The 11,928-nt window shown below is 40.2% G+C and overlaps 1 protein-coding gene and 1 pseudogene across 1 annotated transcript; one reads left to right on the top strand and one right to left on the bottom strand.

The window, feature by feature from the left end:
- The first annotated feature begins 1,036 nt into the window (after positions 1-1,036).
- On the top strand, positions 1,037-2,159 carry LOC138848055 (NIF3-like protein 1 pseudogene; annotated as a pseudogene).
- Positions 2,160-9,982: 7,823 nt separating this feature from the next.
- On the bottom strand, positions 9,983-10,515 carry LOC127485819 (large ribosomal subunit protein eL28). The gene has a single exon (XM_051829262.2). The coding sequence runs from the start codon at positions 10,458-10,460 to the stop codon at positions 10,047-10,049; it is 414 nt and encodes a 137-aa protein (XP_051685222.1). The 5' UTR covers positions 10,461-10,515; the 3' UTR covers positions 9,983-10,046.
- Between the last annotated feature and the right edge of the window lie 1,413 nt (positions 10,516-11,928).

Raw genomic sequence — 11,928 nt, 5'->3', positions numbered from 1 at the left:
TGTCCCGGTTACTCCTCTTCCAGTGCAGCTCTCTGCTGTGGCCTGGGAAGGCAGTGGATGATGGCTCAAGTGCTTGGGCCCCTGTACCCACATGGGAGACCAGGAGGAAGCACCTAGCTCCTAGCTTCGGATTGGCACAGTGCGACAACCGTAGTGGCCATTTGGTGGTGAACCAATGGGAGGAAGACCTTTCTCTCTGTCTCTGTCTCTCTCACTGTCTAACTCTGCCTGTCAAAAAAAAAAAAAAAAAGCATCATAACCACTACACTAAATGCATAATGCCCATTTAAATGTTTTTCTTTGTCATATTTGAAAGTACTATATATGATTTTCCCCTGGTAATTCCTCTCTGTTTCTATCATAACTCTACTGATGGTTTCTTGTATTTTCCTCCTGAAGCCATCTGCATTCTCCTTAACATTACCCATCTAGGTATTCCCTCTAATCTCCCATTCATCCCAATCTCTGATTCTGCCTGACTGATTTTCCCATTTGTAATCAGACACTTCTCTTTCCAGTATGAACGTCTTCCATGACCTTTAGACTATAGTTCCTTCTCCATCTTGAATGCTTCTTTGTAGCTGTTCAAATAATACCTCACATTTGATGAATCTCAAATGAAACCTGCAGCATTCATTCTTCTTTTTTATTTGTATATGGTATTAGTACAGGCCAGCCATGTCTTAAATCAACATAATGGGATTTTTGTTGGACTCCTCATTTTCTATCAGGTCTAATTTCAGATCTTTCTGTTTCTTTGCCTTTAAATTTGTAAACTCATTTTTTTCATTACTCGATTTCATTTTTACACTAGGTGGACAGAAAGCAATCCTCCTTAATAAAGTTGACAATTAGCTTCACTCAGAACATTTTTAGCAATGCACGTTAAAAATTCATCTTACAAACTGTTCTGCAATCCAAATATACAACAACTTGAAAAATGATGTTTAGAAAACAAAAGCCAATGTAAAAAGACAGATTAAAGGCTATGGAGATGTACCTGGACTCAAATTGAGTTTTCTCCAAAAATTGCTGTATGTTGTCATCTTGCTTACACCTGGTCCCCATGACAGTCTGGTTTATGTAATCTCTGAACTGCAATTCTTCCTGTTCCTTCATGGGTCTGAAGACTCTCATTTCCTCCTTGAATGACTTTGCATCCCTGTTTTCTGCTGAGAGTTGGGACAATGTTGGATTGCTGGTGGAACCAAGCCCACCACAAACTATAAATACACTCTTCTTGACCAATGACTTGACTGAGCAGGTGATGGAGGAGGCTCTGCATAAGAAGGCAGATCTCATCTTTTCCTGCCTTCCACCTATCTTCCTACACATAAAGCATATTACCTGGATGTCCTGAAAGGAGCGCCCGGTGTTCTGGGCTTTGGAGAACAGAGTTGGCATCTACTCTCTTCACACAGCCTATGATGCTGCACCCCAGGGATTGGAAAACTGGTTTTCCAAAGGGCTTGGAGCCTGCACATCCAGGCATATATATCCTTCCAAAGCTCATGGCTATCCTATAGAGGGAACCACTGAGTACAATTCAACATTAAGCATACCCAAGATATGGACAAAGTTGTGTCTGCAGTGAGAGAAGTTGAAGGTGCTCCTGTCACTTCTTTTTCTGCTAGGATTGATGAGGAGAAAAACAAGGATCAGCCTGAATTGTACTGAGAAGTCTTTGATACAGGTGGTGGCTCAGCTCTCTCAAAACATAACTTTACCAGAGAACTGAAATTGAGTCACTGCAGAAGCCTTTGCTCTACATACTGGAATAGGTCGATCATGCACCCTGGATGAATCTGTTGCCCTGGCAACCATGATTGAGCAAATCAAAAGACACCTCAAACTAACTCATATTAGTTCTTGGGGTAGGAAGGACCTTAGCATCGTGAGTCAAAGCTGTGGCCCTGTGTGCTGGTTCTGGGAGCAGCATCCTGCAGGATGTGGAAGCAGACCTGTACCTCACGGGTGGGATGTCCCATTATGATGGTCTGGATGCTACTTCCTAAGGAATAAATGCCATCCTCTGTGAACACAGTAACACTGAATGAGGCTTTCTTTCTGACCTTTGTGATATTCTGGGTGCCCACTTGGAGAACAAGATTAATATTATCTTGTCAGAGACAGACAGGGATCTTCTTTGTGTGGTATAAGGCATGCAGAAACATCAAGATGATACAACCTACAGATTGCATCTCCACTCATGTGGATGTGTAACATGAGTCAGTGGAGTTGATGTATCATTCTGGAAGAGTATCTTAAGATGTATGAGGATGCTTTGAAAAGTTCATGGAAATGTTTATTTTGAGAAAACTGCATAGATTAAAAAATTCACAACATAAACAACTTTTAAGTCCTTTTTCTGCAAACCTTTTGAACTGCCCTTATATTATCTTTTCTAGTTTATCTGGTTCAACAAATGTTTTCTAGTTCATAAGGAAATAACTGAACTACCATAATGAAGAGCAAATATTAAGAAAGATCAACTAAAATCAGTTTACTAAAGATTCTTGGGAAGTAACCAAGGAATTCTCTCCTTAGTTTAATTATAGTTGGGATATGTTAACCTAGATGTCTCTGCCATTGGTTAGTTTTAAAATGTCCTTTAAAACTTGGAATTGAACACCAATTTTTAGGTAGTAGCCAGTTTGGGATGATATGGTCTGTCTCTGTGTCCAGTTCTGTAGATCCACCTAAATTCCAGTCTTTCACCTCAGTTTTAGAATCAACATGAGATTTATTAGGAGGAATTTTTAAAAATATGATTGCTATTCATATTACTATGTCTTTATTGCTTTTCATTTTATAAAAATAAACCAAATTAATAACATTAGTCCAAGCCCTAATCCTTACCCTGGCCCCAGCCCTAGCCTTAGTCCTAATCCTAACCGTAAACCTAATCCTAGATCTAAACCAATTCTGAAGCCTAATACTAGGTCTATCCCTAGACAAAGCATTAACCCTAAATTTGGCCCTCATCTTAACCATAACCTTACCTTCACTCTATAGTTAGCCAAAATCCTAATTGTATCCCAACATGGTGCTTTAACCCGATCTAAACTCTAATCCTATCCCTAACTTTAGCCTTAATAACTCAAGTATTAACCTTAATCCTAATATGAGCCCCAACTCTAACCCTAACACTAATACCAAAACTTAAACCTAACCCTGCCTTAACCCTAACCCTAACCCTAACCCTGGCCTAAAACCTATCCATAGTCCTAACTTTAACTATCACACAAGCTCTAACCATATTCCTAACTCTGGCTCTAACTCTAAAATTTACCATAGAACTAAATATAACCCTAATCTTAAACTAATTTTAAATCTCTCCCCAACACTAATCCTATCCTTCTGCTTAGGCCTAACCCTAAAACAAACTAGCATTCAGTGTGAACTTGAACATAGTCCTGAAGCTAATTTTAATGCTATATCTAACACTAGCCTTAAACTAACCATCATGCTAACCAAAGACTAAGCTTTATCCTAGTGATGATGACCCTAACTTCAACTATAACTGTATATTATATATAACCACAGCTCTCACTCTATATTATATATAGATATATAACCATTTATAACCATATATAAAAATATATATTATATATATATATAATGTATATAAAACCACAGCTCTAACTCTATCCCTAGCCCTACACCTAAACTTATCCCTAATCCTAGCTCTATCCCTAGGCCTAACAATAGTCTTAACCCTATCTGTAACTCTAATCACAAATCTAATCCTAAATATAACACTAGTCCTAGACCTAATCCTTATTCTAACCCTAAAGCTAAACATAACTCTATGTGTAGCCCTAACCCTAAGCCTAGCCCTAACCATAACCCTAACCATGGCTTTTAATCTAACCTAGACCTAAGCCTAAACTTAACAGAACCCTAATCCTAAAACTAGCCCCAACTCTTGCCATAAGCCTAATACTAACACCGACACTAAACATAAACCTAGCTCTAAATCTTACCCTAACCCCAACCCTAACAATAGCCTTAATAATAGCACTCATTCTAAACCTTAACACCAATCCTAGCTCTCATCCTAGTCCTAATACTAACCGTAGCACTCATCCTGTATCTAGTCGCACACTTACTTCTAACCCTAAATGGCAGAATTTGCATTCACATGAACTGTCAGGGTTTATATACACTTGAGTAACTGAAATGGTCAGAGAATCAGAAAGAGAGCCCAAGCCCTTTTGTGTTTGAATGGTGCCATCCTTAGTCACCAATTCTGAAAACACCCCATTTTCAAGCAAATTGTTGTTGAACTTCTAGGTGTCACTGTGGTGATACATATGGGAAGGCTTGTGGCATAGGATGAGGAAAAACTGCAACTTGGCAAAAAAAATTCAGAAAGCATCAGTCAGTTATTGAAGTCTAGTAGAGGCTTTATGAGTAACTGCCATGGATTGGTCCTCCAGTCCTAGTGTAAACTTTGTTATAGGAGGAAAGCAAACAAAATGCAGAAAATGTATCATTTGAAACATATTAAGTGGAAAAATCAAATATAGAAGGCAGGTCAAATGAATTTTATTGTCTACAGATAAAAAAATGAGCTGAATGCCAACAGTGGCTGTGCTTTATGATGAAAGATAATATCTGAGTAGTACTTGTGAAAATAAACTGCACCCTCTCAGGGAGGCCTGGAAAAGTGGTGCTCACAGTCAAGAACGTAGATGTAATGGCTAAAACACTCTACAGAAAAAGAAAACCTTGGATTTGATCCCAAGTCCAGCTCTAGACAACTCTTTTTTTTTTTTTTTGGACAGGCAGAGTGGATAGTGAGAGAGAGAGAGAGAGAGAGAGAGAGAGAAAGGTCTTCCTTTTGCTGTTGGTTCACCCTCCAATAGCCGCCGTGGCTGGCGCGCTGCAGCCGGCGCACCACGCTGATCTGATGGCAGGAGCCAGGTGCTTCTCCTGGTCTCTCATAGGGTGCAGGGCCCAAGGACTTGGGCCATCCTCCACTGCACTCCCTGGCCACAGCAGAGAGCTGGCCTGGAAGAGGGGCAACCGGGACAGAATCCGGTGTGCAGGCGCTGCAAGGTGGAGGATTAGCCTAGTGAGCCATGGTGCTGGCCCTAAATAACTCTTGAAACCACAAAAGAGAAAACAGGCATTTTGCATTTTTCCCCATCAGAATAGCAGCAAAATATGCAGTCATGGGAGCAGAGAGGAAAGGGAGGACTGAGAAACAATGAGCAAACCTAAATCTGTTTGTGATTTAATGGTGCTGTGACTTTGCACCTGTTCTCAAACTGCCCATTTTAAAATAACTTTATCTTTTTATCTTCTTGTGGTGCATTGGCTTTGGGAAGTGGGTTGGCATGGGGACACAGGAAGTCACCTGGACCATTGGCCACCTTGTGGGCTGCCTTAGATGCTGGAACTGAAGGCATCAAGATCAGCAATGGGGTCCAGCTCTGAGATTAGATCTGAGAACTCTGGGGCTGGCCGAGGTATATCAGCTTCCAAGCAGGTCCTGGAGGCTGGGGTGCCTCAGCTTGCCAGGCTCTGCCAGATTTCCCCAGGTGCCAAAGTCTGTGCTGCAGGACAGGGTGCTGATGCGTCCCTGCCCCCACTCCTGGCTTGCTCCCACCACTTGCCTCATAGCAAGCAGTGCTGGTTTCTTGAATGGATTCAATATTGTGTACATGGCAGCTTAATTTTCTGACTTTGTGTTGACTCTGAAACCAGATGCTATGGAATTATAGAGATTTACTGTATTTACCCAGAGTAACTGAAATGCTGTTTGTAAAAATTCACCTGAGTATTCATTTTAAATACATAATTCAAGGTTTAGATGGTTTCATTTTTAGATGCTTAATTTTGGTAGCAACCACAATATTTTGACAAAACTATTTGTAGAGAGTTCTTTCAACCATGAATTCATATAATATAAAATGGGTGTTGTGACTGATGTTATCATTTACTGCTGACACTGTATGTTCATGAAAACCGAGGAACTCAATAGCAAAACCTGCCCAGTTCAGTAAGAGGTGGAGCTCACTTGTGCTTTTCATTCCTTCCCAGCAGATGTCTCCCAGACTTGTTTCCATTACAGAAAAGATTCCTTTTTTGCAACATTTTATGTTTTCAGGTGGGAATACTGCTTTCATTTTATAACCACAATGCTCTTCACAAGTGCCAGTAGTGGGAGGATTGAATAAATGCTGAGATCCCTTTCAATGCCAGCTCAGTAAAGTAGAATAAACAGGAAATCAGATGTCATTTAAGGAATTTTTTCCCAAATGTACAAGGTTTTTTATATATAATATATTTTATTATATTTATATAATTATATTATATTATATTCATTATATTATTATATTAATATGTTATGTAATATTTATTTTATTATATATATAATAAAAGAACAAGCACTTGCCAAAAACAAATACAGTGCCAATCTTAAGTGATTTGGAGTGCTAGTTTATTGTGTTTTATATCTCAGCGTATCAATTATATTCTTTTGTATGCATCAAATATTACATAAGAATGTAAAATAGTCTTTACAAAAGAGAAGTAAATATAAGAAAAGTAAATATTACTAATATGCAGCAGTACATATTTATTATTTGCAAATGGTTCAAAGATTACAAGGCCCATTATTAGTAACAACACATGTGAATCATGACTTAGCAACATAGAGTGTAAAGGAAGTTACATATTTATATTAAAACACACATGCAAATGTATTCCAGTCTCTCTCAAGCACTCACCATACACACTGCTTTAGAAGCAGGAGGCATGAAGCTATAGCAGTTTGAATATACACAGCATACTGAAATATCTCAAGCATGAAAACTGTACCTAATTTGCCATAATAGTTTCTTTCTTCAAGTATTTGGATCTGAACTCAAGCAAAGAAAATAATAAACACCAATGATTTTCATATTATGAAAATAGAAACAGGTTAACAGTTGTAAAAATCTTGAGAAATATGGAGCTTATGAGAATGAGAAATGCATTTCATAAAAAAGGCCATAGTGGATCTATTTCATTGGGGCTGTATTTTTTTTTTTAATTTAAGATCTCTGTCTCTTATTCTTCCCCCTCCCTCTTTGTAATTCTGCCTTTCAACTAAGTAAGTAAACAAATCTTTAAAAACAGATGGACAGATATGGCTGCACATACCCAAAGGAATAGATACACAAAGGGAGAACGTTGGATACATGTAGTCTCCAAGTGCAGGATTTGACTGGTACTGAACAATCAGTGGTAGGATGACAGCCGCACTGCAGTTATTTTCAGATCAGTGGCAACCCTCAATTCCACAATCCAACTTGAAAAAGTTAGAATTTAAAACTCTCTTTTCCCACTCAGGGATTACCTGAGCCACATGTACTGAAAAGGAACTAAGAGGGAGGATCTTCAAGCACATGTAGTCATCACTCAATTTCAAAGTCAGAGCTTTAAATGCTAAGGTTAGTCTGAAAGATATCAGGCCCTTTTAGCTTCTTAGGGAACACACACTATATCTTTATTTTTTAAGAAAGCTTTTATTTAAGAAATATAAATTTCATAGGTACAACTTTTGGAATATAGCAATTCTTCCCCCCATACCCACCCTCCCAACCCTAGGTCATCCCACCTCCTACTGCCTCTCCCATCCCATTCATCATTAAGATTAATTTTTAATTATCTTTATATACAGAAGATCAACTTCATACTAAGTAAAGATTTTAACAGTTTGCACCCACACAGACACACAAAGTATAAAGTAATGTTTGAAGACAAGTTTTACTATTAATTCTCATAGTACAATTCATTAAGGACAGAGGTTCCACATGTGGAGCAAGTGCAGTGACTCCTGTTGTTGATTGAACAATTGACACTCTTATTTATGATGTCAGTGATCACCTGAGGCTCTTGTCATGCGCTGCCAAGGCTACGGAAGCATTTTGAGTCCACAAACTCCGTCAGTATTTAGACAAGGCCATAAGCAGAGTGGAAGTTCTCTCCTCCCTTAAGAGAAAAGTACATCCTTCTTCAATGGCCCCTTCTTTCTACTGGGATCTCACTCACAGAGATTCTTCATGTAGATCTTTTTTTTTGCCACAGTGTCTTTGCTTTCCATTCCTGAAATGCTCTCATTGGGTTTTCAGCAGCTCTATGTTTTTAAGAATTATAATTCTCGGGCCAGCACTGTGGTGCAGTGGGTTAATGCCCTGGCCTGAAGCACTGGCATCCCATATGGGTGCTGATTCAGGTCTCGGCTGCTCCACTTCCTATCCAGCTCTCTGCTGTGGCCTGGGAAAGCAGTAGAAGATGGCCCAAGTCCTTGGGTCCTCGCACCCATTGGCAGACCAGAGGAAGCTCCTGGCTCCTGGCTTCAGATCGGCACAGCTCCAGCTGCAGTGGCCATCTAGGGGGTGAACCAGTGGACGGAAGACCTTTCTCTCTGTTTCTCCTTCTCACTGTCTGTAACTCTAACTCTCAAATAAATAAAATCTTTAAAAAAATGAATTATAATTATCTATACAAAGCTGCAAGTAAAGCTAGAACAAGCCTGTGACAACATCTGAGAACATTTGTACTATGAGGTTCCTGAGTTAAAGGGATTTAAGTAAATAGATGTGGTTGATTTCCAATGAATCTTTATTTACAAAAAGAGGTGAATCTTGTTTTTTTTTCAGAATATCTTGCACGCATGTTATTACCCATTTTACGGATACCAATGTGTGCCCCACCACATTTTTCAAGTGAAATTTCAAATAAAACTTTCAAATCTTTAATTACAAAATAAGGTTTCTTTCTGCTTTTTTTCTTTTATTTTTTAAGTAATTCAAAATCTAAATATGATTAAGAAATTTTATATTTGACTAGGGTAGAATTACCAAGTCTTTAAGATTTTCAAACATTTTATGGTATCTACAAATCTAAGCAAGATGATAAATAGTATACATAATACATATTTGGGAATTTTGAAGAAGTCATTTTATTCTTTAGCTTTAGATATGTATCATTGTCTCATAGGAGTCAGCCTAACTGGATTCTTTAGCTGTCTTTTCTTCCTGGGGCATCTCAGTTTCTGGGAAGCTTGCTTCTGAATTTTGGAAAGGAAGAACTTTTGGTGTGGACCATCACTCTTTCAGCTGGGGTTGGCTTTTGCTGGTTCAGAGCTTGCACTCTTGTCCAAACTCTTTTCTTCCTCAAACTGCCAGCTGCCTCCATGAAAAAAGGAAAAAACAGCAGCACCCTAGGTTCATTTTCTTATTCATTCCATGATGCTATGTTATCTCTTTGTCCTAATGTAGTAAGTAGCTGATCTAATAATCTAACAAATTTTAATTGGCTAACACAAATGTGTTAGAGGAAGACCTGACCTTTTTTTTTTTTTAAATAGGGAACTCTATGCTGTCTGTCTTGATCCAACTCCTTGGTGACCTTAGCCATGAGAATTTTAATCTACAGGCTCTGGGAAGACACAAAACTCATGAAGTGTGGGATTCCCTTGTCTTTTTTTTTTTTTTTTTTTTTTTTTTAGTGCCTGTTTGTTGAAGGACATAACAGTGACTGTTGAATGACAGAGTGGCTGCTTTTGGAGGTAGAAGCACACAAGTGTCCGAAAAACAGCATCTAAACAGGAGATGAAGTGATTTGCTCTTCACATTAGTTGGCAGGTGCATTCTTTTTCAGAGAGTGAAGATGATACAGAATCCAAGTTAGAGAGGGCAGTTTGTAGGGAGGGAGGTGCGGTTGGGAAAATGAGCTTAGGGTGAAGCCTTTCTAATAGTGTTCTCACAAGCATGCATCCAATAAAAGCAATTTGAAAGATAAAATTTAGCCATTCCTTAGCCATTTATACTCTAGGGAAAATGAGAAGACTTGGTATATGTACTTTAGAAAATAACATTGGCAATCTATCACAGATTATCATTTTTATTATAAAATTTTAAAATTTAAAAGCCATGTTTCTTTCCACCGTGACTATTATGGACATGCATTGGTTGTTCAACAAGTATTTGGTTTTTTTTTTTTTTTTTTTTTTTTTACAGGTCTGACTGTTTATTGTGGGCAGGGGCTCAAGAGCTCTTGGTGGGGCGGGTGCGCTTCCTCTTCACCATCACGGGCTTCTGGCTGCGCAGGATGGCGCTGGCTCTGCGGATGGCGGCCATGCGCAGGTCGGGGCGGTACTTGTTCTTGCGAATCATGTGCCGGATACTGCTGAGCGTGGCCCGGGCGTTCTTGTTGATGGTGGTGCGCACGTACGAGGTGGCCGGCTTCCGCTGGCCGGATCTGCGCTTCATGACCACCACGACGCCCTTGCCGTCGGCCGCCGGCTCCACGCCCACGGTCTTGCGGTGGATAAGCCCGTTGTAGCGGAACGAGTTGCGGGCCTTCAGGTTGTTGGGCTCCGTGCTGTACGTCTGCTTGTTCCTCTTGATCAGGAAGCTGGAGCAGTTGCGCACGACCATCCACTGCAGGTGCGCGGACATGGCGGCGGCGGCTCCTCGCGCCGAGGCTGCCGGAGACGGAAAGAGCAACAAGTATTTGTTGAACCCAATAATAAACAATTGAACAGATGAGTAAAAGCCTATTGATGAATTTCTTGAGAAAAAATAAATCAAGGATTGGATTAAGATGGAGGAAGAGAGGGAGCTTACTGTTGTAGAAGATAGTATGAAAAAAGTGGAGAGAGTACAGTCTCAAGGAAGAGTTAGGGAAAAAATGGCAGAGGAAACTCCACACAAATTAGAGGGACACTGTGGACCATGTGCAGGGTGTGGACATGCACAACTCAGAAACCCAGCAGCCAAGAACCTCAGCAGCAGCTCAGGAAGTGAGACCAGACTGGAGCAACCCAAGCCACTGGTGATGAAGTTGCAGAAAGATCCTGGTGGGAATCCAGCTAGGAGCCCTAGGTAGGACAGTGTACCTGCCATGTTTCTGTCTCCCTGACCACCCTGAAACTGGCATTCTGTAACAAGCTGATAGAGAGCAGGCATCATTTTGGACATATGTAATAGATGCACCAGTGTCTGTACATTCAGCAAACAGCAGAGCAGAGAAACTTGAATTTGGTGGGGAGAACTGATGGGGGGGCTGGGTGCTCATGACTGTGGGAGGCTTGTGTGCTGGGACTGTGAGAACACTGATGCTGTGTGGGAGGGCTCAGGGTGTGACTGGGACTTTGGGCAGTCACTGTGGGAAGTTGCATGTACTCAGGGCTCACTGATTACCTGGAGAGAATCACTGCATATCAGTCTCCCACATATGTGCTAGGGGTCAGAATATGTGTGGAATCCACTGCTGCTTTCCCAGGAGCATTACTATAACTGGTTTGGAAGTATAGCAGCCAGAATTCAAATCAGCACTCATATAGAATCCCAGTATTGTAGGAGATGGCTCAAACCCATTATTAAACAACAGCTCCCTCTCCTGTCTTCTGTGGTGAACTATTTCTAACATGCTTACTATTTTAGAATTAAGTGTTGTTTTATTGGCATCTTATGTATTGCACTATAAAATTTAATTTATCAGGTACATTTTTCCTTTTTCTTTTTTTAAAAAAAGATTTATTTATTTACTTGAAAGAGTTACACAGAGCGAGAAGGAGAGGCAGAGAGAGATAGGTCTTCCAACTGCTAATTCACTCCCCAGTTGGCTGCAGTGGCCAGAACTGTGCCTATCCAAAGCCAGGAGCCAAGCATTTCCTCCGGATCTCCAATGAGGGTGCAGGGGCCAAGGATTTGGGCCATCTACTACTGTTTTCCCAGGCTATAGCAGAGAGCTGAATCAGAAGTTGAGTAACTGGTACTCAAACTGGTGCATATATGGGATGCTGGTACTCTGGGCAGAAGCTTTACCCACTATGCCACAGAGCTGGTCTCATAGTATATTTTTCAAGGATTTTTTTTTTTTTGCTTTGACTTTCGTTCTTTAAACAGCATTTTTTTAACTTTT

Source organism: Oryctolagus cuniculus, unplaced genomic scaffold (assembly GCF_964237555.1).
Source record: "Oryctolagus cuniculus unplaced genomic scaffold, mOryCun1.1 SCAFFOLD_108, whole genome shotgun sequence".
NCBI classification, from domain to species: Eukaryota; Metazoa; Chordata; class Mammalia; order Lagomorpha; family Leporidae; genus Oryctolagus; species Oryctolagus cuniculus.
The sequence above is the reverse complement of the archived record's forward strand: the minus strand, read 5'-3'. Positions and strand labels throughout refer to the sequence as shown.